A 27,851-nucleotide genomic window follows, 5' to 3' on the forward strand; every position below is an offset into this window, starting at 1 on the left:
TGAAAGAAGAGGAGATGGGGCGTGGAGAGGGAAATGATTGACACACCCATCTAAAAACAGCGAAGCAAAACGCTTACATGGAGGAGGATGCAAAGCTGATACGTTTGAGGGGCTGTGCTGGCAACACACAGAAGCAGCTAATGAACTGATGATGCACTACGCACACCCCTTCACTACCACACATACGGTGCCAGACTCTCCCCTCCCCACTCTATAGGATTTGGGATTGGTGTGCAGAAGTTGGTAGTTTGAGCCTCACCAGGGGAAGAAACATGCCCCCACTCATGTTTTGCATAGCTGTTTTTTTTTAAAAAACATATGAGGCAAAACAGAAGGAACTGCTAGGACTCCGTTACATGCAGAAGGGCCACTGCTCAGTGGCAGAGCATCTGCTTTGCATGCAGAAGGTCCCAGGTTCAATCTCCAATGGCATTTCCAGGTAGGACTAGGAAAAGAATCCTGCCTGAAACTCTGGACGGCGCTGTCAGTCAGTGCAGACAGTACTGAGCTAGATAGACCAACAGTCTGACTCAATATGAGGCAGCTTCCAGCGTTCCTGTTTAATTCAGCCCCTGTATTCAGACCCATGAGGACCAGCATCTTGCTTTATTTTTAAGTGAATTGCAGCAACAAAGTATCTGCTTTGCATGCAGAAGGTCCCAGTTTCAGCCCCCTATGGCATCTCCAAGTAGGGCTGGGACAGACTCCCTGCCTGAAATCCTGGAAAGCTGTTGCCAGTCTGTGTAGACAGCACTGAGATAGATGGACCAATAGCCTGACTCAGTATTAGGCAGCTTCACATTGTGAATTTCTCCATTGATTTCTATAGGCAGTTCTCACTTCCATTCCAGAAATGGAGGGTGAGGTGAGGCTCTGACCGCGGAAGTCGGGCGACCTGTATGAGTCCATTTTATAGGTCTATGGTCACATACATATTTACTTTCATTGTTTCTGCCATAGAGATAGAGAAAAAAGTAGGCCTAGAGCGTCGCCGGAAACGCCTGTAGCTTTGTTTTTCCTTCGTCACTCGGGAGGAAAAAGTGATGTGATTTTATTTGGTTGTTTGGCGCGTCCACTGGGCTCGAGAGAACGGAACCACCTCGCCTTCCGGCTAGAGACTAATCGCCTCAGGATGCTCTCACAGGCCGGGCAACCAAAACCAGCTACGCCTAGAGCGGTCTCTCGTTCCCCCGGAAGCGGAAGTGTCCGTGCTTCTTTTCTTCCCTCCTATCCCGGTGAAGGAGGAGGTAGGGGATGGGTTTTTGAGGTTGCGCGCGCCAAGTCTAACACCGGTGGCGTCGTCGTTGGAAATCCTGGTTCGGGCGTCGTCTTGGGGGACGACATGGACGTAATTCCCGAGAAGGAAATGAAGGTGAGTCAGAAGGGGGAAAGTGTCAACATATCCTCCGGTTGCCCCTGTGGTGCGTGTGGAAGTAACGCTTGGTTAACACAAATGGCCTGCCTCACAGGAAGGTTGTAAGGATTCGTGAAATAATATGGGTCAACGTTCAGAAATCGCTCTCTCTATATATACATGTGTATATATGTGCGTGTGTATATGTGTATACCTGTGGGTGTGCCAACCTTGTATTTTAGTCCTAGCCTGGTCTCTAAGGATGGGGAACTTCTGGGGCCCTCCAGGTGTTGCTCGACTACAATTCCCATCATCCTTGGCCATTGTCCATGCAAGCTGAAGCTGACAGGAACTGGAATCTAGCCAAAACAAAGAGAAAAATCTGTAGGGTCACAGTTCCCTGCGCTTACCATAGGCAACCAGGAATTTTATGTGAGCAAGTGAGTGGACTGGCTGAAGAGGGATGGGGCACTCCACCTCTTCTCTGCTCCCTGTATGAAAAGCAGGTAACTTTTAGAGAAGGGAAGCCCCCTTCTCCACACTCGCTGTGGAAAAGCGGTGCTCTTTTCCTCTTTTGTTGGCTCTGAGGAGATTAGTAAGGTAATTTGTAGTCGATTGGCTCTTGTGGGCCTGTTTACAAGGTTGATGTAATTAGTAGGGATTGTAGCCAGTGTTAGTTCTACTGGGAGTAGGTCCATTGAAATTGATGGACATGGGTAACTTAGGTCCATTAATTTCAATGGGTGTACTCTAGGGATGGAGATTTGTCAGTTTTGGTTCTCTCAGTTTCTCATTTTTGCAGTCTTAATTGACTCGTTGAGTGGAACTCAGTTAGTTAGATACAGCCTTTGTAGCATTGCAACCTTGTAAATAAGGCCATAGAAGTTTGTTTAGATATTGATTTGTTTCCCCCCCCCGTATAATTTTTCAGTGTTATAAGGTGTTCTGCGAAGAGCAGAGTAGCGTAATAGTTAAAAAAAGCTTTGTAAATGAACTTTCAAAAGTTACCAGCTTGTTGTTGATTTTTTATTTAGCCTGGTAGTCATCTGCCTGCATTTCCATGCTGACTGTGACAGTTGGGAAGCCCCTTCATCTTGGGTCAGCATGAAAATGCAGGATGATGATACTTATTTATTTATTTATTTACAGTGTTAATTAGTTACAAAATAATTGGTGCTCGTTTGATGATGTACAGCGTACAATAAAGACAATGAAACCATGGAATACAAAATATGGTTTTAAACAAATTCTAGACTCTTTCTGCACAGAACAGATTTTTTTAAAGCTATGGATGTGCCACAGGATTTTCAGTTCAGAGCCCTGAAGAAAGTACGAATCTTTGATGCCCCTGACGAGCTTCCCAAAGAGCGTTCCAGTCTCCTTGCTGTGTCCAACAAATATGGATTAGCGTTTGCTGGTTGTGCAGCCGGGCTGCAGATCTTTCAGATGAAAAACCTTCTAATGCAGATTCAGGCAGGCGATTCTCCTAACAAAATAGGTAAGTTTTTTCCCTCTCTCCCTGCCCTCACGCCTGGCCTTCCTTATACTTTAGCTATAGAGCTGTGTCTATTAGCATTAATGAAAAGGTAAATTGTTGTGCTTCACTGCCCATTGCAAGCTTTTGGGCAGCACATCTCATTTGCAAATCCCCCCCCGCCTATATTTGGGCTAGTGTAGCATAGTGGGTAAGGGGCTGAGCTACAGATCTAGAAGTCACCCCCTCCAGTTTGAAATGTGGGGGAAATAATATTGACGAACCTTATAGGGTTGTTATAAGGCTTACTGAAGCAGTATGTGTGAAGCACTGTGAATGCTTCTGAATACCAGTTTCTGGGAATCACAAGTGGGGACAGAGCTATTGCACTTGGGTCTTGCACTTGGTTCCTAGTTCAGAATTATCTTGGTATATTAGGCCTGGGGCTTCTTATTTATTTATATCTTGCAGGGGTTTTTTTCCAGCGGGAGCATAGTGTGGCTAAACAATACAGTATCATGTACATGGCACAACAATAAATAATATTAACGACACATACCAAGTAGCAGAGTCAGCAAGAATGTTGATTATGTTCAAAGGCCTTGGCAAAGCAGAATGGGGTTTTTTTTGCACCTAACTGAGGTCAGCGTCAGGGGCATTTGGGAGGGAGTTCCATAATCAGGGTGCATGTATGTGTGCCTTTGAGAATGTTCTCTCTGGCATCACTGTTGTCCACCCAGCACAAGTTAAGGTCAAATAACAAGCAGGAAATCCCCAGCAGATCTTAATAGAAGGGCAGGGGAGTATTGGATTACTGCAGGGCTCCAACTATCTTCTGAAGAATTTCTCATATTTTTTACCCATGCTGCTTCTCCTCGTTTTGAAGTCGAGAATGTCCAGAGTCTCTTTGTTCCCACAAAGTTTTCTGTGCACCATCTGGCACTCAGCTGCGATAACCTCTCACTGTCTGTCTGCATGGCCTCCAGTGAAGTTGGGTCCTTCATTGGGTTTTTCGATGTCCGGACTTTTGTGAATCAGGTGAGCTGCATGGTTTAAAAACAAACGACCCCCCCCCCCAAAAAAATCTGCTTCACGCTGGATTTTGCAGCTGGCTACTTTCAACAAGTCATAGTGAAGCTGAGCTGCAGTTGAGGAATCCGTTAAGTTGGTTATTGAAAAATGGGAACAGAATATTTTACAAGCCATAGTGAAGCTTAACCACAATTAAGAATTTGGGTGTAATGCTAAATTGTGGTTAATTAAAGATGTGAGCAGGATATTTCACAAACCATAATGAAGATTAACCACAGTTTAGAATTCATATGCAACACTAAACTGTGGTTAATAAAAAATGGAAGCAGAAGATCCCAGTCCGGTCCTTGTGGCTGTGCCAGAGGAGCGGGAAGTAGTGTGTGAGGTTTGCTAAAACTAGTGTCCAGGCGTGGGGAGCCCTAGGCCTGGGGGCCAAATGTAGTCCTCACGGCCTCTGTTTCTGGCCCTTGAAACTCCCCAGGCTGCCTGCCTAGTCTGTGCTCTTCTTGAGAGCTTTTGCCTGGCTGTAATGCATCCTTGAATTGTGATAATGCCTCTTGCTTGCCTAGATGGTAGATGGAGATATGGATACAGGTGTGAAGAAACCTCAGACTTTTGCTTGTCTGGAATGTAGTCTGCTCTGCAAAGATAAAAGTCACATCCATTACTCCTCCCACTTTTGCCTCTGGCCATGCCCACCACTGGCCTGTGGCTGCTAGACACCTGTCCACGATGGAACGTGGCCCTCTGTCTGGAAAACCTAAGCTCTGCAGTAAACTGTGGTTTGTCATTGCTTCTTAATTCGGCTGCTGGTACTCTTTGGAGCTGAGGCTAGTAAAAGCATGTCTTTACTTCAGGTCTTGGAGAGCCTGGAGACTATGGTTCTGAGCTGGATAGCCCGATGGTTTGACTCTAACTTAAGGCAGGTATCTTATGCTCACTTGTAAGAAGCTTGACAGGAGAATGTCAATTTCTCCTCTAACAGTCGAAACAGCAAAAAAGGCCCTTTGCTTATCAGAAGATGGCCGATGCGATGGTCAGTGATCTGAAGTGGAATCCAGCGAACGCCTCCATGTTGGCTGTCTGCCTGTCTGACGGAAGCGTCTCTGTCCTGCAGGTGGCTGAATATGTGAAGGTCTATGCCACTCTTCCAGCTTCTGTGGCCGTTACATCAGGTTGGTAATGTGGCTTTGGGCTGGTGTAGAAATCCCTCTCGTTAATCTGCCACATTGGGGAGGGGGGGCATTTTACACGAAGCTCAGGTGTACGCCTCGAAGTAAGCACAGATGCATGTCTGCAAGTGAGAGGATATTCTCCCCGGAGAGCCGTCCTTGGCTGCACCTCCCCGTTGAGGGGGACATTCCGTGGCAGTCTCAGATTTGGAATGCAGGGTTTGAAGACGAATATTTACGAGAGCCACCAAAGCCATCTTTCTGCTGCCGTGGCTTGTTGAAAGTCTGCTTGTTTTTTCCCCTCAGTGTGTTGGAGTCCCAAGGGAAAGCAGTTGGCCGTGGGCAAACAGAATGGCACGGTGGTCCAGTATCTGCCGGTGAGTCTGTCTTGGTTCTACTTGACCTGGAACAATGATCTTCCTCCTCTTGTCTTTCTTTCTCTCTTCCTGCTCCCTCCTCCATTCCTTCCAAGTTATAGTTAGAAGATGGAGTCTAAAGCATATGGATAGTCAACTTGCATGCCTAAGAAGGGCTGTTGCTCTATGATAGAGCCTCTGCTTTGTATGTGGAAGGTCCCAGGTTCAATCTGATGTCTCCAGGTAGGGCTGAGAATAGCCCCTGCCTGAAACTGAGGAGAACCAGTGCCGGTCAGTGTAGACAGTGGTTGGGGAACCTTTTCGGCCCAGGGGGCCAGACCTTTATCTCTTCCTCCCTTCCGCACTCCAGTGGGCCAACTTTGACTAAGGGTGGGACTACCTGCCTGTCAACCATCTGATGTCATAGTGATGTCAGGTGATTGTCACCTGTCAAAGTTAGCCCACGGAGTCGGGGAGGGAGGGAGATAGTTCCAAGGGACTGCTCAGCCCTGTGGGGAGGGATGTGGAAGCTTGGGAATCCCTGAGCACAGGGTGCCGGACTAGATGGCCTTTTGGCTCGAGGCATTGTTGTGGTTCTAACGTTCTGATGTCCAAGGGCTGAAAATACAATTCCTTTGAGCACCAGAATGATAATTGCGGTTAGAGTCTCAGATTGACTGTTGCATTGTAGACAGAACATGTTTTTCTAACAAATCATGAAATGAAGGATATTCTAATCACTCTTGTTCTGCTTTTTTAGAACCTGCAGGAGAAGAAAATAATTCCCTGCCCTCCATTCTATGATTCAGATAATCCTGTCAAAGGTATTATGTTTCCTTAAACTTGGGGTTTTGACCAGTTGGTAGTGGTATTGGAGTACGAACAGATTGTGTAATTGCAGTTTTTCATTTATGAGTCTATAATTTATCCATTTGAAGTTAAGAAATCCAGGCATGTTGTGGAATGTGAGATGCTTGTTCTCGACTAGTTGAATCTTCTATGTTTAAAATTAAACCTGCTGGGCGTTTTTCTCAAAATGCTGGCCCTGCAAAAAAACTAGTTATCAAATGAAATCACGTTAATTGGTGCCATAGTTATGATTAGAGTATGCTGTGTTGTATAACAGTCCCATTTCACAGCATGGATTTTTATCTCCTGCAATTTAGTTGTCAGGTCGTTTTTCCCCCCTCAGCAATTAGTGCAGTGCAATTACGTAATCATGCCGGACTTTATAATACCTTCTCTCTTTTTTTAAAAAAAGAGCAGTCCTCCTCAGTATATTATCACGTCTGAATAACTTAGTTATTCATACGACGGTTTCTAACTGAAACTTGACCACCTTCATATTTTATGTTCCCTTAGACCAACACAGCAACAAGACTCTGTAAGGAAGATTTCCACTGCCGTAGATCCACTTGTGTTAAGGGATATGTACAGGGACTTAGGAAGTTGCATTATATGAAATCAAACCACTGGGGCCATCTAGCTCAGTATTATCTACCCTGATGAACATCAGGGTTTCGGGCAGGGAACATTCCCAATCCTACCTGGAGATGCCAAGGATTGAACTGGGACTTTCTGCATGCAAAGCAGATGCTCTACCCACTGAGCTCTGCTGCCTCCTGTAAGGGAAAGGGCTATAGCATATTGGTCAAAAGTATGTTTTGGGTGCAAATGGACCCAGGTTCAATCCCCAGCATCTCCAGGTAGGGCTGGGAATGTCCCCTGCTTGAAACCTTGGAGAGCTGCTGCCAGTCAGTGTAGCCGGTATTCAGCTAGTGGGCCAGTGCTCTGCCATGATGCAAGTTTCCTAACACGTGGGGAAGGGCTGTAGCTCTGTGGCAGAGCATCTGTTCTGTATGCAGAAGGTCCCAGGTTCAATCCCGGCATCTTCAGGTAAGGCTGGGCGAGCTCCCTTTCTGAAATCTTCTAGAGCCACTGCCAGTCAGTGTAGACAAAGCTGAGCTAGCTGGACCCAATGGCCTGACTCATACTGAGTTTGCTGTGCCCCTATGTAGGTTAGTGGCCCTTACAAAGCAGGTTTATCCACCCCTCTTTTTTTTCCAGTCTTGGACGTGTTGTGGGTTGGCACTTACGTCTTCACTATCGTCTACGCGGCTGCGGATGGGACCTTGGAGACTGCGCCGGAAGTGGTGATGGCCGTGCTTCCTGTATGTAACAAGTGTGGGGGGGGGGTTGGGAGGCCATGTAGTCTGTCTTGTCTTCTAAGTACTTGCTAGCTGTCCTGCCCGAAGTTGAGAGAGTAGACTTGACAGTGGTGTTTTGTCTTTTTTTAAAAGTAATAGACAGTTTCAATGCAGAGCACCTCATGAAACTATCTACTCTTTTTAGGAACTTAGCTTCTCTCTAATACTAGCTAACCATGACTTTGCAACTACAGATGTTGACTCAGCAACTGGGTCCCCCCCCCCGAGTCTGCTTAAGTAGGTTGGGAGTGTGCGCACAAACAGAGGCTCCTCCTTAGTTGAATGGGAGGTGGAGATGTTCCTGGCTAGAGAGCATCTGAGGGGCCTGGCTGAGCTTCCGCACGGGGGTCTGGAGTTCAAGACTGGGGTCAGGGCACCCTCTAAGTCCTTCCTGCTGCCAGCCCCCTCCCCAAGTGATTTGTCCCAGTCCGCGTCCTCATCCTCTGACTTGCCCCCGCCTGACCACTCTCACCCGTGGTCGCAGCACTAGCCAGCGTTCATTCTCATGCTCTTGCCAGAATTTTTCTCCTGGCCTGTGCTGCTGTGTTCTTTCACCCTTTAGGCTCTTGCTTGGGGAAGAAAAGCTTAGATCAGAGCTTCCCAAGCATTGAGTTCATTGACCCCTTGATGAGCTTATAATGTTGTGATCGACCCCCCCAACCCAGATTCTTAGGAAAACAAAATCAAGAAATATCAATATATAATCAATATGTGGTAAGCAGCACTCACCATGACAAGGAATTGTAAAACATAACAAATAAATAATACTGTTGTATTGCAGAATTGTCTTATTAAATAGGAGGTCTTCGCTGGCAAGGGTGGGGGTGCATGCTGTACATGCCATTTATTTCTGCGGCTCATCGTTCCTAATTAGATTTTTCTCATTATACCTCATAATCTTATTTCCACCCCAGACCCTTTTCAACCCTCAGGTCTTTATTCACCCTTTTCCACTGTCCATCAACCCCAAGGGGCCAATATTGACCACTTTGGGAAACCCTGGGTTAAACGATAGCTTGGCTGTGTCAGCATCCATGCCTCTGCTGTGAATGTCAGTTTTGCTTGCTAAGTTCTGATGTGCATGCAAATAAATACACATATGCATTATGCCCACCCATTAGATGTGAAGTTTCAACAATCAGGAGTGCATACCTTTTGTGGCAATTGCTGCATCTTGTCTCCTCATCATGCGTTAGGCCAGGGATTGGGGAATATCTACACCCCTCCAGATCCCATCAGCCCCAGCCAGCATGGCCAGTGGTCAAGGATGATGGGAGTTGTAGTCCAGTGACATCTGGAGGGCGCCATCTTTGATGGGTGTTAGTGTATCTTACTAGATTTCTAACATGCTTTTTACCATTTGGTCCTGGGGCAGGTTGTAACATTATATACAACTATAAAACAAATCAGTTACAACCCCAAAACAAGAAAAGTATTAAAAACAAATAACCGTTCCAAGACAAACATTTCCAGACAATTCCATGTATAAAAATAGTTAAAAGCTAGTTCCAATCCAGGTGTAGACAGGGATAAGGAGTTGTAATCCAACAGCACCTCATGTTAGCTGCCTGAGGCTACACCCTTGTTCTTGTTCTCTACCCAGCTATGTGCTGCCTCTGACGTGGTTTGTAGAACGCCGTTTTAAGTGCAACTTTCTGTTCTGTCTCCCCATGCAGAAAAAGGAAGACAAACGGCCTGAACAGTTTGTGAACTTTATGGAGCCCTGTTACGGCAGCTGCACGGAGAGGCAACATCACTACTTCTTAAACTATGTTGAGGAATGGTAAGACATGGAGAGCTGCTGTAAAATTCACCTGGGGCTTTTGGCCAGAAGTGCACATCTGTAATACAGCCTGTTCTGTGTGGGACGAGCACTCATGAATCAGGGATGGGGCACTTCGGTGGCCCTCCAGAGGTTGCTGGACTCATGACTCCCGTCAGCCCCAGCCAGTGGTGAGGGATGATGGGAGCTGTAGTCTAACCTTACACCCTGCAGAGGCTACTGGACTCTCAGCTCCCATCAGCCCCAGCCACCATGGCCAATGGTCATGGGTGATGGGAGTTGTAGTTCTGCGTAATGACAATGAAGAAGGGCAGAGGCGCAATTACGTTGGAGCCTGGTAGAGGGAGAGAAGCAAAATTCTTTTATCTTTTGGGTTTTCAATGAGTAACACCATTGACCATTCAACAAAACTTAAAAGCAGATTAGGAAGAGCAACTCGGGAAATGTGTTGTGCCTCCCTGTGAAAATCCACTTTGGACCTTGCGTTTTGTGGGGCGAAGCTGCTGTTTGAGTCGACCGTTTCAGTCTTTTCGAAGCGTTTCATGTCTGCAGAGACTTTGTGGGTCAAGCTTTTAACAAACAGTTTTAAAATGAGTCAAAAGACTTTGGGCCCTAAATATCTGAAAAGCCTCTTCTTTCCTGAGTGTTGAGATTGACAAAGGGGGCCCTAGTTCTCCCACCTTTGGAAGTTTAGGGGAGGGGTGGCGGCCTGGGAGAGGGGCTTCTCTGTGGTAGCCCCTCAGCCTCGGAATTCCCTTCCCACAGAGGTGCGTTCATTTTATAGTTTTCATCATATGTTGAAGATTTATGAATGAATGAATGACCCACTCTCTTCTGATTAACTTATTTTAATATTTTTATACTGTTGTAACCCTCCCTAGAACCTTATGGTGAAGGATAGGTAAGAAAGCCAATGAAAATGTTGTGAGCGCAGCAGACTTTTAAAACTGAGTAATAATTTAAGTGTAATGTTCTACAGATGAGCACACAACATCAGATTGTCCCTTTGATGTTCATCAGGTGAGGAAAGGGCTAGCTGTATTAAAAGTATGAAACTGTAATTGGGCAGAACTTTTATGCTGCTGCTTGAAGAAACCCTAAGTAGGTTGCTAGTTTGCTCCACATGCTTAACACTGTCTTGTTCTGTGTTTTTTTTCCTTCCTCCCCACAAGGAATCTGGTCCTTGCAGCTTCTGCTGCCTCCACAGAAGTTAGCATCCTCGCAAGACAAGGAGACCAGGTAACTCCGCTTTCTCTTTCTCTAGCTAGTGCCTCTTACGTTGGGAGATTCAGAACAGGCAAAAGGAAGTATTTCTTGACACGGTGCATAATAGTTTAAACTATGGAATTTGCTCCCGCGAGAGGCGGCGTCGGCCACCAACTTGGATGGCTTTCAAGGAGAACAGACAAATTCATGGAGGGCGAGGCTAGCAGTGGCTACTAGCCGCTCCAGTTATGTTCCGCCTCCTCTCCTGGAGGCAGTGTGCCTCTGAATACCAGTGGTTGGGATTTGCTAGTCTTGCGGGCTTCACTTTGGGACATCTGGTTGGCTGTTGTGAGAACAGGATGCTGGACTAGATGGGCCATTGGCCTGATCCAGCAGGCTGTTCTTACGATTATTTTGTATTGTTTCTAGTACTTGTCTATTATTTATTTCATTGGTTAGTCGCCTTATACCCACTGATCTCTAGGCGATTTACAACAGATTTAAAAGCATACAATATAAAACAGATTTAAAAATGTACAGTATAAAAACTTAAAACTCCAACAGAAAAAAAACTCCTAAGACAGCACACTTTGAGCCAAAGGTCTGAATGAAAAGGAAGGTCTCTGCCTGGCCCCTAAAGATGGATAAAGAAGGCGCCAGGCGTGTCTCCTTCGGAGAGCATTCAGCAGCCAGGGAGCCACCACTGAAAAGGCCTGTTCTCATGTTGTCACCCTCTGAGTCTCCCTTGGAGGGGGCACATGGAGAAGGACCTTGATAACTAACACAGGGTCTGGGCTGGTTCATATGGTTGTACACTGCCTTTATCGTCCATATAAGTTAGTGGTATATAAATGTTTTTATAAATAAACAAACCAAGGAAGAAGTTTTTCCTCTCCACTGTGCACGCCGCACTGTTGTTTAAGTAGAAAGCAGACTTATTCCCACCGGTTGACTTTCCTTGGAGTGAAGACCCCAGAGATGGCCAAAGTATGGGGCCAATCAGGAAAAGCTGTTGCTTAGTGGGTACAGCATCTGCTTTGCATGCAGAAGGTCGCAGGTTCAATCCCCGGCACGTCCAGGTGGGGCTGGGATAGAGCCCGAAACCCCGGAGAGCTGCTGCCAGTCAGTGTAGACAGTACTGAGTTAGATGGACCAGTGGTCAGAGTCATCGTATAATTTATTTAACTTTTTGCTGTTATGTTTATATTCCATCTTTCCTCCAAGGAGCTCAAAGTGGCACACAGACATGGTTTTCCCCCTCCTAATTTTTATCCTCATGGCTTAATATATTTTCCTGAGCTACTGGTTTGTGACCGAAATAAAATTTTATCCTCACAATAACCCTGTGAGGTAGGTTAGGCTGAGAGGCAGTGACTGGCCCAAGATCACCCAGTGATCTTAATGGCCTAGCAGGGATTTGAACCCTGGACTCCCAGGTCCGAGTCCGACACCCTAACTGCTACACCCCACTGCCTCCCAAGTCAGCTTCCTGTGTTCCTAATCAACCGTAACTCTTCTTTCAGAACAACTGGGAGCTGTGGGTTCTGGAAGACTCGAGCCGAGCAGAACTTCCAGTCACGGACAAGAGCGATGACACTTTGCCTGTAGGCGTGGCTATTGATTACACAAGCAACACGCCCATAACCATCAGTAAGTGTGACTGTTACTCTCTGGTTAAGCTTAAAGCAGACAGCAGACCTCTCTAGCGCATGAGCAGGGAACCTTTGGCCCTCCAAGTGCTGCTGAACTACAGCTCCCATCAGTCCCAGCCAACATGGCCAGGGATGATGGGAGTTGTAGTTCAGCCAAATCTAGAGGGCCAGAGGGTTCCACGCACCACTTTTAATGGTGGTCGTTAGTTCTGGGAAGCTGCCATATGTTTACTTCAAAATCCTACTGTCCAGCCTAACTGATTCTTGGGGCTATTTGATACTTCAGGAGTGGGGAACCTCTGACTTGGGGCTCCAGTGTGGCCCTCCGGGCCTCATTATCTACCCTTTGGATGTTTTGCCTGGCTGAAATGGGCCCTTAAGCTTTGATAATACCTTTTACTTGCCTGAGTGGAGGATAGAGGGTGTGTGTGAGTGTGTATAGAAACAAGCCTACTGTGCAAAGGTAAAACTTCCATTCATTGCTCCACCCACTTTTGCCTCTGGCCCTGCCCATCACTGGCATGTGGCCCCCGGAAGATTGCCCAGAAAGGAATGCAGTCCTCTGGGATCCATTGTGAAAAATAACCCCTTAAGGAACCTGCATACAGTTGGTTTGATCCATCTGAGCGTAGAAGGTCTCCAGTTTTGCCTGATCTGATGGCCTGATCTGATGAGTTCGCTTTTCCATTACAAGTTCATGCCAGATTTTGTGATTCCAGAAGCTAAGGCAGGTTTAGTGGCTTTCCAATGCGTTGCGCCTTTCTGTTCAGGCGACATGAAAAGCCTTGTCATTTCATTCCTTGTGTAAAAGATTATTTATGGCAGAGATGGGAAGACTCTGACCCCCCCCAGACATTGCTGAACAACAACTCCCATCATCCCTGATCATTGGCCATCCTGGCTGGGAGAGATGGTGTCATGCCCTGCGCCACCCTGCAGGTGCCAATCCCCCTTGCCAAGGCTGTGCAAACCAACACCAACCCTGCAAGGTAGATGGTAGGCTGCCACCACCCCTCAATCCGAACAACCACTCTGAGTCAGGGGAAACCCAGAGCCCAGATGTAGTTCTACCAGGGATTTCTAAGGACAAGAGCCAGACAGGCACTCCTCGTCCAGAAGCCCCAGGCAAAGCCAGAACACAGTAGTTCGTGGTCAGTGGCCAAAGTACCAGGTTCAGAGCCAAAAGTGCCCTCCAGCAAAATGAACACACATGGGTAAATAGAAGTAGCTTTATTGAATAAAATATAAGTGCACAATTAATAGCAGCGAAACAGTTCCTTAAAACCTACACCCAAACGGGTTTAGGTGACACGTATAAGAGAGTTCAGACACAACCAAAAATAACAGAACTAACTAACCTATCTACTTACATGAAGAGGTAGTTGTAAATCTCACCTCTCCCCAGAGAGGCATAAGTTGGGTAGCAAAGGCAGCGGAACCCCACTCAGGTAACCACCCGTCTAGATGGAACCCAGGGGAACAAAGGCTATAGGTCTCACTCCCTATACTTAAGAAAAATTCCTAGCAACAGCTCACAGTACATTAGCCAATCTGGGATTTTCAATGAAGTAATCTTCCTGAAGCTTCTTCGCTTTTCGCTCCTTCCCCCCTGATCTCAGCTCCTCTCAGGCCTGCTTGACCTTGAGTACCAGACTCTCAGCAGATAACGGAGATAACCAGGTGCTGCTTCTCCAGCTCTTAATTAGCGGCAGCTGAGAAACGAAACTTAGTTTTCCGCTCACACAGAGGCCCATCTCCTCCCAAGATGAAATCCCAATTCTCTGCATCTGGACCATGTTACAATAACCATTCTGAACCATGCTACAATTTCATGACAGATGGGAGTTGTAGTTCAGCAATATCTGGAGAGCCAAATGTTCCCCACACCCTCCTAACAGGGAGATGCTTGCGATAGGGAGATGAAAAAGCAATCTCATGTGTCTGACAGGATTCCCCCAACTCCCATCATCGCTAGACTTTGGGCTTTCCTAACTGGGGCAGATGGGATTTGGAGTCCAGGAACATTTGGAGGGCCAGAAGGCGGCCCCCCCTGCATTTACAGTATCTGTAAAATGATGTAAGACTGTAAGAGGGGCTGAGCTGGATCAGAACAAAGACCCATCTGGTCCAGCATCCTGTTCTCACAATGGCCAACCAGAGGCCCGCAAGTGGGACCTGACCACAACCGCACTCTCCCCACTTGTGATTCCCAGCATACTGCCTCCAACAAGGGAGGAAGAAGACGAGATCCCTGCCAAATCAGGCCAACAGCCCATCTAGACCAGCACCCTGTTCTCACAGGGGCCAAACAGATGCTCCAGTAGGAAGCCCGCAAGCAGGACCTGAGTGCAAGAACGCTCTTCCCACTTGCGATTCCCAGCAATTGGTATTTGGAGACCTCCTGCCTCTGTTGGCGGAGAAAACATAGTCACGGCGGCTATGTTACATACGTATATGGGCTGTATCCAGTGTCCTACTCAGAGTAGACCTGTTGCGATTAATGGGCATGGCTAACTTAGGCCCATTCATTTCTGCAGGTCTACTCTGTGAAGAGCAACCCAAAATGTCTATGTGTATATATGAATGTCTGCGCATAATGACTCAATAATGTGAGTGGTTTTCCAGTTTCTTGAAATTAACCCATTCCCAAACTATCCAGCAAGAGTCAACTGTGACATAGGACAGGTGGGATCATGAAGGGCAGGCACATGATGCCGCTGCTTTGCAGTCGCTAAGCAGGCCTGGATCTGTTTGGTGCTTGGCCAGAAGATTTCCTAAGAATTCTGTATAAGTCGACGTGAGTTTATGAGAAAAGGTGGAATTGCAAAGCATGGAATAGAGTCACCCGATCTCTTGCAGCATCTAGGAGAAGCTGCATTGTGCACGTGGTGTGACACTCTTTGCCACTCATTGCCCTTAAGATGTAGCTTCCTGGTCCCTTCCCAAATTTGTTTTGAGGGAGGGTTCCACAGTGCGGGGCATGCCCGAAGAAGTCTGCTCACGGTGTGTGCTTCTGTGGCATTTTCGCAGGCGAGGACAAGACCTTGGAGCCGGCTCCGGTGCTGCTGCTGCTGTCGACAGATGGAGTGCTCTGTCCCTTTTACATGGTCAATCAAAACCCTGGCGTGAGGTCCCTCATAGTGATGCCCGAGCCTCTCTCTGCAGAAGGAGACAGATCGGCAAGATCAGCTGGTGGGTGCTTGTGTGTCTTTTCGGAGTTTGGGTTGTGTGTTTTGCGCTGGTCCCCGTCAGCCCTGGCCAACGTGGCTGATGGAGTTCTAGCCCAGCAATACAGTAGGGGCCCACTTATACGGCGGGTTACGTTCCAGACCTCTGCCGAAAAGCAAAACCCTCTGAAAAGTGGAACTCCGTCAATAAAATGGCGCCCGACGCCTGAAAAATGCCGTAAAAGCGGAACAAGCGCCGTATGAGTGGGGTCTTACTCTAATTTGAGCTGCCGTATTACCAGAACACGGAAAAGCAGAGCCCTACTGTATTTGAAGGCTCCAAGACTGGGGAAAGGCTGTTATATAAAGCAGCACTTTATTGGAAGGTAGGAAGCTGCCTTTCACAGAGTCAGACCATTGGGCCGTCTAGCTCAGTACTGTCTACCCTGACTGGCAGCAGCTCCCCAAGGTTTCAGGCTCTCCCTCTGCCCTGTTGGCCCTTTATTATAAATGTACTAGCAGCATATCAGTAGCAAGTGTATTGAGGCTGACTCTTGGTACTCAAAGGGCAAAAAGAACTATTTGTATATTATTTGCTTTCCCCAGAGGTGAGGGTTCACTGCAAAGCCCTGTCTGCTTTCCAGCTGTGCAGTTGCATTTCTTGTTCAATTTGGTGCTGGCCTTTCCTTCTAGCTCTCGTTGGCTCGCTTGTCGGCAAGGTGCTTGATTCAGGTTGACACGATCTTTACCCGAATCAATGGGAGATTGTGGGAGGGCCTTTTGCCGTCAATTCCCAGCTCAATTAAAACCAAGCCAGCTTGGGAAATTGTAGTATTGATCCAAGGGCTGGCCCTCAGGGCAGGCAGGATCTTGGAGGTCTGAGCTGTGAGCCTGGGAAAAAAAATCTCTTGTGCATTTTTATTAAATTAGTTTTTGTGTCTGGCTTGCCGTATCCTCAAAGTCTGCAGCTAGTATCAGTATTCCAAGCATGCATGTGTGTGTATGCAAATAAACCTTCACACCAACCAACTTAATTGTGACTCTGCCGGGGTGTTGGGGAGCTCATCCGTGCCTGGCTCTACAGCCCAGTCAAATCAGGCACACAGCTCTTTGCCTTATCACAGGAACATAGGAGGCTGCCGTGCACTAAGTCAGGCCCCTGGCCTATCTAGCTCAGTATTGTCTACACTGACTGGCAGCGGCTCTCCATGGTTTCAGACTGAAGTCTCTCCCGACCCTCCCTGGAGATGCCTTTGGGGTTTGAACCTGGGACCTTCTGCATGCCAGGCAGATGCTCCGCCCCTGAGCCATGGCCCTGTTCCTGCTCTCCTGTTGCACCTTACGCCCGGTCCCCCCCCCCTTGGAATTGCTCTGTTCTGGTTTAGTGTTCACAGTTGCCGTGGCTTCTCTCTGCTGGCACGTAGTCGCTATTTTTTTTTCTTTTCTGTCTCTTCTCTCTTCCCTTCTAGGAAGCACTCCCCCTTCGTCCGCTTCTACCTCCACTCCTTCAAAAGTGGAAGCTGTCCCAGCCGTCGCCGCAGCCTCAGGTTCCATGTCCGGTGGAGGGGCAACCACTTTCTCTTTTACGTCCCCCGCTCTAAAATCAGCCGGGTTGGACTCCGACGCCCCACTGCAGCATCCCTGCCCGTCGGATGCCCTCAAGCCTCCCTCTGCTTCCAACCTCAGCGAAGCAGCCGGGTTCTCCCTCTCTTCCGCCGCTGTCTCCAAAGCACCCCCGACTCCAGCCCCGTCGGCTGGCCTTGTGCCACCTTCTGCCGCCTCTTTTTCTTTCGGAGCGATGAATTTTAAGACTGGCACAGACGGCCCCCTGCCCTCCACGGCTCTGGTTGGGCTGAAGCAAAGTTTTACTCCTTCGGCATCCTCCATCAAAATTAACCTCGCTGAAAAGTAAGTCTCCCTTGAGCCGCTTCAGCTGATGTGCTTGTGGTGGTTTTAAAGCAGTGGATGAACGGGGGGGAGAGCCTTATTTTAAGGCAAGGGTGGGAATGCTGTGGCGCTCTGTATGTTGCTAGACAAGGATTCCCATCGCCCTTGGCTGTTGACCGTGTCAGCTGTGTCTGACAGGGAACTGGAGTCCAACGGCATCTGGAAGGTGCCACAGGCTCTGTGTGGTACACCAACAAGCGATTGCAAGCTATTTGGAAGCTATTCTCCAGAGGAAGCGGGCCTTTGGTGGTATGGCGCATACCCCTTGGAATTCCCTCACTTTAAATATTAGACGGGCACTGGCTCTGTTGTCTTTTCAGTGCTTAACGAAGGGCTGCTTCTTTCAACAAGGCTTTTTTAAGTAGAGACTTTTATCCCAGTCTGCATCTAGTTTGGAATTGTTTTTAAGGCGTTTTTAAAGACTTTTTTTTGTAAGATGTGTTTTTAAGACATTTGTTTTTGAGATGTTTTTAGTCTGGGAGGATGGGCAGATTTAATAACTAATAAAATAAAATAAACGTCCCCTTTTGTGGAGGAATACAAAGCTGCCTCACACAGTCAGGCCACTGGTCTGTCAGCACTGACTGGGAAGGTCTTGGGCAGGTGTCTGTTCCCCCCCCCTCCGCCCCACCTGGACATGTTCAGGATTTTACCTGTGACCTTTTTGCATGCAAGCCAAGCATGTGCTCTATGGCTCAGCTTTGGCCCTTTGCCACCAGCGCTCTCTGCAATGATAACCGAATCTGTGGCTCAGTCGCAAATGGCTCTGAACTTGCAGATTAGGATTCATCCAGCTTGTAGAGGAAGGGGTGGGGATTGCTGGAGTGGGCAGATGGGCCAGCGTCTTTGCCTTCTCTGCCTTGCCTCCGGTCCCAGGTGTGGGTGGCCACCCACTTGTCAATCACCTAACATCATTCTGGCAACCCATTTTCTGTTCCATGGTTTGACACTGAGCCACGTGGGCAAAAAGTGCAGCTCTCTGGAAGCACCGGCCGTCAGCTGATCACTGGTGCCTACAACGCTGCGTCTTTACGTGCCCCATGTCTGACATCGTATATGACATCAGATGTAGGGCAGGTAGGCTTAGCTTCAGCCAACCTTCCTGGAGGGTCACACGGGGAGGCCTGGTGGGCCTCGCTAGGCTCACGGGCTGGAACAGCGTGCTGAGACCAAGGGTGTACTGCATGTGTCATGTTACTATTTATTTCTTTTGATTCCTTTTATATCCCACCTTTCCTCCAAGGAAGTCGTGGTGGTGTGCATGGTCCTCCCCCCTTCTCAATTTTACCCTTACAACAGCCTTGTAAGGTAGGTTAGTGATGGCGACAGTCCTGTGCAGAGGCCAATCCCGTGAAGCTTCCCCATCCCACGAGGGTGAACCCTTCTCTCCCTCCCCAGGTTCGCTGCTGCAGAATCTCCTGCTCCTGCTGCCAACAGCAGCCCAAGCGCCGCCCCGTTCTCCCTGACCCCCTCTGCCAAGCCTGCCTCCGCAGGGCCGCTGAGCCAGCCCGCCGTGCTCTGCACTCCTACCGCGCCGATGAAGGCTTCCACCCCAGTGTCCTCAGCAGGTACAGTCCCTCCCTTTCTCCCCCTTCCCACTTGGACTGTCAACGTTCAGATGCTCCCACACAATTGTTGTTGTTGTTGTTGTTTAGACCTCCTGGCTGTGATCCACCTGCTTAGGACAGACACATGTATGCTTAGAGCTCTCTCTGTTGTGGTGGTCTGCCCTTGACCCTCATTCTTTTATTATATTATTGCATTTCTATCCCGCCTTTCCTATAAGGAGCTCAAGGTGGCATACAAATACGGTTCCCCATCCCCTCAGAATGTTATCCTCACAACAACCCTGTGAGGCAGGTTGGGCTGAGAGATAGTGACTGGCCGAAGGTCACACAGTGAACTTCATGGCTGAGCGGAGCTTTGAATCCTCCTCTCCTAGGTCCCAGGCCCATGCTTTAACTGCTACATCATGCTGGCTCTCGTCTGGATAATTGATATTAATTTGTCCCACCCGGTATTGCATTAGGCAGCAAAGACTGATAACCACTGGCATCTCTTCTTGTTTGGGGAAGCATAATTCACCCAAACCAGTTAGATCTCTGACCAAACCTTGCAACCGTTGAAAGTGAGCATGTGAGCTGGCTGTTCCTTTTCTGTTTTTAGCAGTGCGCCCTGCTCAGAGTGCTCCTCCAGCTTCCGTGCTCCAGAAAGCAGCCAAGATTTCCCCAGCTGGGCCCAAAGCGAGCCCTTCCCAGGTAACGAGAAACCAGATTGTCTCTCTGTCTGTATAACTTTGACTGGAACCGCAAAACCCAATGGCTGACTCCAGCAAAGTCATTAAATGAAATTCTTCTCCTCTCCCCGTCCACCCAAATTTTGTCTGGAGGGTTAGGGGAATCCCCAGAGCAGATTGGAGGAGGGGACATTTGGTTGCATGAGCAGAAGTTGGTCTGCTCAAATAGGTTTTTTAAAATTATTTATTTCTTACATTTATATCCCACTCCAAGGAGCTCAGGGTGGTGTACAGACATGGTTTCCCCCCTCTCAATTTTATCTTCATAACAACCCTGTGAGGTAGATCAGGCTGAGAGACAGCTTCATGGCTGAGTGGGGATTCAAACCTTGGTCTCTCCCAGGTCCCAGTCCAGCACCTTAACCATGGTATCACACTGGCTTCAATCAGTGGGTTCATCGGCTACAACCCCAAGACTGAGCTCTTGTGGATGCTATTAGTTGCAGCTACTGTGAAAGCCTCCCTTTCAGTAGCTGCAACTATTGATACATCTTCTCCCATTGCCTTGACATTTGGGATGTAAGCCACGCTTGCTGAAATTTCCCCTTCCTTGAAGCGGTGACAGACGTGGGAGTTGTGCCTTCTACTAAATCAGGCAAACTTATTTCTGCTGCTCCCAAGGACCTGTTTCCCTATCTCAGTTGTGGTTGGGTGTGGATTTCCTGTCTGGTCAAACAATTCTGTTGAGTCTGGTATGGTGGTCTGTGCTGAAGACCCGTAAGTCGGTTGAGGAATCTGCGCTTCTCCAGATGTTGTATCGGACAATTTATTGATTATTTCCTTAAAAGATTTACTTACTGTTTTGTTTGCAGTAAAGGCCACTCAGTTCAGGGAAGAGTTCTTGGATTCTATCTCTGTAAAGCATCATGGAGATATGAAGGCACAAGAGCACTAAATGTATCCTGACATAATCTCCTAATGCCACCTTCATATGTATATATGTGTGTGTATTCCTAGTCTATATACTTTCTTTAGTAATGTTTGTCTTCCATGCAAAGCCCTGTTTATTTTTAGGATACATAAACTTTAATTGTGCTTACTGCACTTTTAGTGGCATTTTGGGTGCCTTGTTTTGTCTTGCTGTAGTCTACTGACTAATGCAAGGAATACTATTCATTCATGCATTCATATGTAAAAGATTCCTTGCTAGCTCTTCACCGTAGGTCCAAGGTAAAAAGAAACAGCTATTAAGAACATAAGAACATAAGAAGAGCCTGCTGGATCAGGCCAGTGGCCCATCTAGTCCAGCATCCTGTTCTCACAGTGGCCAACCAGGTGCCTGGGGGAAGCCCACAAGCAGGACCTGAGTGCAAGAACACTCTCCCCTCCTGAGGCTTCCGGCAACTGGTTTTCAGAAGCATGCTGCCTCTGACTAGGGTGGCAGAGCACAGCCATCACGGCTAGTAGCCATTGATAGCCCTGTCCTCCATGAATTTGTCTAATCTTCTTTTAAACCCATCCAAGCTGGTGGCCATTACTGCGTCTTGTGGGAGCAAATACCACAGTTTAACTATGCGCTGAGTAAAGAAGTACTTCCTTTTGTCTGTCCTGAATCTTCCAACATTCAGCTTCTTTGAATGTCCATGAGTTCTAGTATTATGAGAGAGGGAGAAGAACTTTTCTCTATCCACTTTCTCAATGCCATGCATAATTTTATACACTTCTATCATGTCTCCTCTGACCCGCCTTTTCTCTAAACTAAAAAGCCCCAAATGCTGCAACCTTTCCTCGTAAGGGAGTCGCTCCATCCCCTTGATCATTCTGGTTGCCCTCTTCTGAACCTTTTCCAACTCTAGAATATCCTTTTTGAGATGAGGCGACCAGAACTGTACACAGTATTCCAAATGCGACTGCACCATAGATTTATACAACGGCATGATGATATCGGCTGTTTTATTTTCAATACCTTTCCTAATTATCGCTAGCATGGAATTTGCCTTTTTCACAGCTGCCGCACACTGGGTCGACATTTTCATCGTGCTGTCCACTACAACCCCGAGGTCTCTCTCCTGGTCGGTCACCGCCAGTTCAGACCCCATGAGCGTATATGTGAAATTCAGATTTTTTGCTCCAATATGCTCCAATATTAAAGCAAGTGAAAAAATAACAGCGATAACTTCCATCCCTCCTGACCCATCTGGAGGGCCACAGGTTTCTAACCATGCCCTAAAGGGCTCAGTAAGGCTCCAGGGCCTTTATGTTTGACACCCATGATGTATACGTGACTGCTTCGTCCCTGGGGTGGAAAATGCAAGGCAAAGAGCTCTTGATTCTTCCCAAGGATCGCCGACTCATATTTTATTATATTAACCCTTGTCGATGTAACAACAACAAAAAGCATTCTAAAACCAATTGCAGATAAAAACATTCTTCCATCCAGTGATCTCTGGTTTGCGAGGAACAGTCTCCTTCAGCCATCAAATGCCTGGGTAAACTAGTTATCCCTGAATAACTTCCTCTTATTTATGTTATTTGTGTGTATGTGTTTGTGTGTACCAAATTTGCACTTTTGTGTTGTGTATCTTATAGTGGGTGGAGAACCTCCGCCCCGTGGGCTGAATTTGGCCTGGTATGGGTACAAATTTTGGCCCATAAGGCTGTTTTCCCCAAAACCATGCCCGTTGACTGTCATGTGGTGTCAGGGGTAGGGCAAGCAGAGATGCAGCTGGATTGCTGCGGGACCGAGTTCACTGTGCAGCCAATCCCTACAGAAAGCGGGGTTGAAGTCACCGCCTAGCATCAGATGACTGACAGGTGGGCTATCCTGACGGACCACTTCTGTCTTATAGGGAAGCGAATTGCAAGTTATGTTTACCGATATTTTACTTGCATCGTTCTCTTTATCAGATGTTCAGAAGGTTTCCTCTGTTTTATTACTCTCTTAGCAGAGAACCTTCCATCCTAAAATTAATTAATTTAATCAGATGTTTGTGTTTTGCAGGGCCGGCAGCAGCCACTCAGTGCTGGGGCAGAGAAGCAAGCTCATCAGTGGAAAGATTCAGATCCTGTCATTGCAGGGATACGAGAGGAGGTGAGACTTTGAGGAGATGTGATGTAATGGTCCTCCTCAGGTCAGCTTCTTTTGAAGTTTCTTAATGAGGGATGAGGGGCCCTGTAGCGCTCCAGATGATGTTGGACTACAACTCCCATCAGCCCCAGCCAGCATGGTCAGGGATGATGGGAGTTGTAGTCTAACAACATCTGGAGGACACCATGTTGCCTGCCCCACTGTAGATGTTCTTCCCTCCTCTTGGTTTTTTGTATATGTACATTGCAGGAGAGTGCCGAAATAACTGGTAGTTGGAAGAATAAAGGAACTTAAGGTTTATTACTATAAAGAGGCAAAGCCATATATGCTGAAGCCGCCATATGTCTTGCACTCAGAGAGCCATTACTAAGCAGCTGAAAACAGACAGGAAGAGAAGGGAGGAAGGGGAGGAGTAAAGCCTGCAAAAACAACAGACGCTATAGAGGAGGAATCAGCAGTGGGAAGAACAGATTGCCTTTCTGTCTATTGCTCCCCCTCCCCAGTTGGTTCAGGTCACTTCTAACATGCTTTGGTGCTTTACTCCCAACACCCTGAGTTCCCATGGCTGGGTAAGTAAACGAGCCTTATCTCTGTAGATTGCACATTTCCAGAAGGAGATAGAAGAGCTGAAAGGCAGGACAGCCAAAGCCTCTTTCCAAGCGGGCCCTGAGGAGGAGAAGAAGATGCTGAGGACAGAGTCGAATGAACTTCACACCTTCCTCTTGGAGATCAAAGAGACGACGGAGGTAAGAGCCTTTTGGGGGGAGGGATTCAGCCTCCCGTTGAGAACCAACCAAAGTGCCCTTCAGGCCTTTGAGAAGGAGAGCAAGTCTGTCTCGTAGGGTTAAGGGTGGCTTAATGCAAGAATCTGCTCATTCTGTTGAGGCGCATGTATCCATGGTGGTGGTAGCATTAGTTTTGGGGCTGCAGCATTTACAGGGCAGTCCTTACCGTGTCTGTTAAGCAGCCAGTCCCACTGAGTTCAGAGGCACTTACTCCCAGGTAAGTGAGGTGAGGATGTTAGGCTTAGTCACTGAATAGGTTTGAGCAGTAGTGTAGTGGCAAATTCAGAAGTGCAGGGTCCTTTGATAATAGTCACAGCCATGCCGCCTTCTAAGATTATACAACCTTCTACGAATATAGAAGAATCTGGCCAGGTTTGAACCCTGCTTTAGAAGACTCTTCTCAGTGGCCAACACCCTTCCTTTCATGCGGATTGGCTCATAGGATGCTGGAGACATAGGGACCCTGCTGGGAACTGGCTCCCAAAAAAGTGAGGGAACTCGGACCCCCTGAGATCCTGGATGACAACACACCTGAGTTCGGGAACATAGAGTGCTGCCTTATTCCGAGAGGCCATTAGTCCATTTAGCTCAGACCTGTTGACAGTGATCGGCAGCGTCTCTCCAGCATTTCGGATATTGGGTATTTTCCAGCCCTGTCAGGAGATGCCAAGAATCCCAGGTGGATGTTACGTTTTTCATCGTACAGTATGCATTTTCGCTTTCAGCTTTGGCTGAAATCAGCCTTATAAAGCGTAGGGGCTGGAAACAGCCTCTCCATTCCACTTGTCGACCCATTTCCTTCTGACTTCCCCCCTCAAGTCCCCTGTATTAAATACTATCGTTCAGTCCATTCTGTTGTTTCCTAATGGAGTGTTTCTTTTCGTTCGCAGGGCGTTAGACCACTTCACTCTTGGCTGCACGCCACATGTCTTTTCTGTAGTTATTCTACTTAACATATCACTTTCCCCAGCTGGAGAGGAAGTGCAAAGCAGATTACACCCTTAAGAGGCTGGGGAGAGAAGGTTTGGAAGAGGGGCTGCTGCTCACTGTTGCCTCTGCTAAACAGGTGTGCCAGGTTTTGGGGAATCGTCACAAAACCCTGCAAAACCTGTTGAACTAGAGGCAACACAGCTCTGTGCACAGCATGGCAAGAGATGTGCCTCTTAAGCCAGTTTCAAGTTGCTTAGCAGCTCTTATTTGGCTCCGTTCGGACATCATGCCACCTCATAGTTAAGGAAGCTTAGCATGATATTGACAACCATAGTTTGTGGCTGGCTTGGAAACCTTGTTTGAGTTGTTTTTGGCAAACCATGGTTTCATGTATTAAGCCACTTTTTGGCAGCTTTTCACCCAACGTTCTCAGAGTAGCTTAAAGCATAAACCCATTAAAACACCATAAATACAAAAAATACCAAGCAATTAAAAAAAATCTTCCAGGAATAAAAGGCCTGGGTGGTCTTGCGTTTTGTAACCTAGCACTGAAAATGAAGATGGTGCCAGGCAAATGTCTCTAGGAAGGGAACTTTCTAAACAGGGTGCCACCACCTTTTTGGTGGGTCTCCCTTTCCATTTTCCCCCTCTTGTAGTCCCTTCACGGAGACATCAGCCTTCTGAAGACAAACCTGCTGGAAGGATTTGCAGGGCTGGAAGAAGCAAGAGAAAAGGATGAGCGAACTCACAACTCTGAGTACTTGCATCTGCTCTATAAGAAGCCTTTGGATCCAAAGAGCGAAGCTCAGCTTCAGGTATGAACTTAGAGTGAGTAACAGGTCAAAGCTTTGGGAGCCAAGGGAAACTATACATGCCTGCTCGGGAGGCAGAGGAAGCTGTAAATCCCGTGCTCCCCAACAGGAAACAGTATCCTTTCCAGTTAGAGGTGCCACATAAGCAAGAATATCTGCAGAAATTTTTCTGCGGGGGGGGGGGGTAAGGTCTGTGAATTGTTTCTACAGGTCATTGGCAATCCACTCCACCCACCGTTACATTTAGAATTCCAGGGGGAGCAAGTACCCCCTCGCTGCCCCCTCTGCACACGCCCTTAGGTCCCTCCGGTCTCTAGCAAGTATTCCCTACCACTAGCTGTCCTCAAAAGTTAAGGGTATTTTCTTGGAAAGATGCTGATAGGAATTGCTCTGGGAAGGCATGCAGCACCCATTTTTTTTAGCTTTCCTCAAACGGATTGAATCGCCCTCAACCTCCTTTTATCTGCCATAAATAAGACTGACTTAACATGCAGGGCGATTGTAAAGATTGCAAGATACTGTGCGTGAATCACTTTGACCCTTCAAAATCGCTCTATAAATTCTGATTATTAGTACCATCAGCACGCATGACACTTTTTTTTTTTTACAGAGTATTAGAGAAGCTTTCAGCCTAAAAATATGTTATATTGGTTTATTTCTAGGCCGCCTTTTGGCCAAAAAGGCCCCCAAGGCGGCTTACACACAAATAGAAAAACACAAAGTACAAATAAAAACAATACGATTTACAAAAATTCAAGCCAACAAAATCCCAGCATTTCTAAAAAGCAACAGCAGCTGAAAACCAAAAGCGTTCATCTTCCTGGTGAAGGACAGTCCCCAGAAAAATGTCACTGACAGCAGGAGGGAGGGGGCAAAGCAGGTGAAAAAGCTTGCCCCTCGATGGTCCCAGCACAGTCTCACCCCGGCGCAGTCACAGGAGAAAATGCAGAGCAGGAGTGCAGGACCTTTTTTTCCTCCTTTCATTCTGTGGATCATATTCCCTCCTGGGCATCCTTCCGGGGGGGGGGGGGGGGGCGTGAGGACCAGAGGCAAAAGTGGGCGGAGCAACAGATGCGACACGTATCTTTGTACAGTCGGCTATATGCCAGCCATGGAAAACCCAAGAGGGTTTTGAGTGCTTCTTTTTAACAATTAACAATTTTAATTGTTGTAAACTGCCCAGAGAGCTTTGGCTGTGGGGCGGTATACAAATGCAATAATTTAATATTTTTCAGGCTGGACTCAGTTGCATAGCGGCAGATTCAGGTTTTTGGGGTTTTTTAAATTGATTTTTTTTAATTTGCAGATTTAACAATAAAAGGGAAGAAAAAGAAAACAAAAGAAAAAATTAATTAAAATAAAATAAAAATATTGAAGGTACAAAAAATAAAGTAAAATATATAAATACTCCTAACAATTACAAGAGACCACCATCCGTTTAGATTACAAATACCATGCCCCTCTGTACATGCTTCCCATGGTCAGCATATAAATTAATATAAGCCCTGCAGATGTCCAAATAAGTAGCCACTCGAAGTCGACATCTGTCTGAAATCTGTTGCAATGTAGCCAGGGCAGTGAGGTCCTCAGTCCATTGCGTAACAGACAGCATGTGTTTATCCTTCCAGGCTCGAAGTAGGAGTCTTGTAGCAACCATAAGGGCTCGTGAAGTCCACTTTTGTTGTCTTGCTGTTAACTCCCATTTTATAGGAATGTAATTCAGGTTGTGCAGTTAATAGTTGTTTGGGAGGTGTTGTGTGATGAACGTGTTTCTCCCAAAAGACTCGACTTTTTGTGTGTGTGTGATAAGGAAAGGGATGGAGCAAAGTGTACTGGTGCACTTGGCACCATGTCGTGTAACCTCCCTGAAAACAATTGGGGTGAGTGCTCAATGAAAAGGTTATTTGAGAGCCTCCTTCTCTGCACACAAATATCTCCATCCAGGCAGGCCAAGAGGTGTTATCGCAGTTCAAGGACGCATTCCAGCCAAAAGCACTCAAAGAGGTTGTGGAGCAGGGCCGTAGGTCGGTGGTAGAACACTTGCTTTGCATGCAGAAGGCCCCAGGTTCAATCCTCGGCATGTTGACGTAGGGCTGGGAATCCCCCCCATCTGAAAACCTGGAGAGCTGCTGCCAGTCAGGGTGGACAGTATTGAGCTAGATGGAATGACAGTCTGAGTCTGCATAAGGCAGCTTCCTGAGTTCCTAGAAGGGGCCATAGCTCAGTGGTAGAGCAGCTGCCTTGCATGCAGAAAGTCCCCGGTTCAATCCCCAATGGCATCTCCAGGTAGGGCTGGGAGAGACTCCTGCCTGAAACCTTAGAGAGCCACTTCCAGTCAGTGTAGGCAACACTGAGCCAGGTGGCCCAACAGTCTGACTCATTATGCGGCCGCTTTCTATGTTCCTAGAGCGAATGCCTCTAGTGAAGAACTCCCTAAACAGCAAAACGGTGGCCCACCGGGTAGGAGTGTTGTTCCCTAACCCAGTTCTTCTTTTTTTTTATCTGCAAACGTGGAAGGCAGAGGGTTTTTTTTAAAGGAAGTGCCAGTTTAATATCTTAAGTTATTTTGGTTTTAAAAAAAATTACAGTTCATCATTGGAAATCGTTTTATCGGCGCCAAGTGACATGCCGCTGAGTGCCGTTCAGTGAT

The 27,851-nt window shown here is 47.3% G+C and overlaps 1 protein-coding gene across 8 annotated transcripts in view; it reads left to right on the top strand.

Moving 5' to 3' along the window:
* The first annotated feature begins 1,033 nt into the window (after positions 1 to 1,033).
* The window catches only part of NUP214 (nucleoporin 214), a 74,667-nt gene continuing 47,849 nt past the window's right edge, over positions 1,034 to 27,851 (top strand). For 2 of the 8 annotated variants that reach the window (XM_061604412.1, XM_061604414.1), the window contains exons 1-17: positions 1,035 to 1,372; positions 2,657 to 2,852; positions 3,715 to 3,866; positions 4,846 to 5,035; positions 5,339 to 5,409; positions 6,149 to 6,212; positions 7,456 to 7,559; positions 9,272 to 9,378; positions 10,551 to 10,617; positions 12,108 to 12,234; positions 15,267 to 15,428; positions 16,873 to 17,311; positions 18,749 to 18,918; positions 19,517 to 19,608; positions 22,588 to 22,677; positions 23,271 to 23,420; positions 25,046 to 25,204. In XM_061604412.1, coding sequence (XP_061460396.1) covers positions 1,133 to 1,372; positions 2,657 to 2,852; positions 3,715 to 3,866; positions 4,846 to 5,035; positions 5,339 to 5,409; positions 6,149 to 6,212; positions 7,456 to 7,559; positions 9,272 to 9,378; positions 10,551 to 10,617; positions 12,108 to 12,234; positions 15,267 to 15,428; positions 16,873 to 17,311; positions 18,749 to 18,918; positions 19,517 to 19,608; positions 22,588 to 22,677; positions 23,271 to 23,420; positions 25,046 to 25,204 — 2,580 coding nt within the window. In that variant the 5' untranslated portion in view covers positions 1,035 to 1,132. Of the gene's footprint in view, positions 1,373 to 1,668; positions 1,861 to 2,607; positions 2,853 to 3,714; positions 3,867 to 4,845; positions 5,036 to 5,338; positions 5,410 to 6,148; positions 6,213 to 7,455; positions 7,560 to 9,271; positions 9,379 to 10,550; positions 10,618 to 12,107; positions 12,235 to 15,266; positions 15,429 to 16,872; positions 17,312 to 18,748; positions 18,919 to 19,516; positions 19,609 to 22,587; positions 22,678 to 23,270; positions 23,421 to 25,045; positions 25,205 to 27,851 lie in introns of those variants that run through there. The other 6 variants (XM_061604417.1, XM_061604413.1, XM_061604416.1 and 3 more) reach the window with 6 other exon arrangements.

This window comes from Rhineura floridana, chromosome 20 (genome assembly GCF_030035675.1).
Source record: "Rhineura floridana isolate rRhiFlo1 chromosome 20, rRhiFlo1.hap2, whole genome shotgun sequence".
Classification (NCBI taxonomy): Eukaryota; Metazoa; Chordata; class Lepidosauria; order Squamata; family Rhineuridae; genus Rhineura; species Rhineura floridana.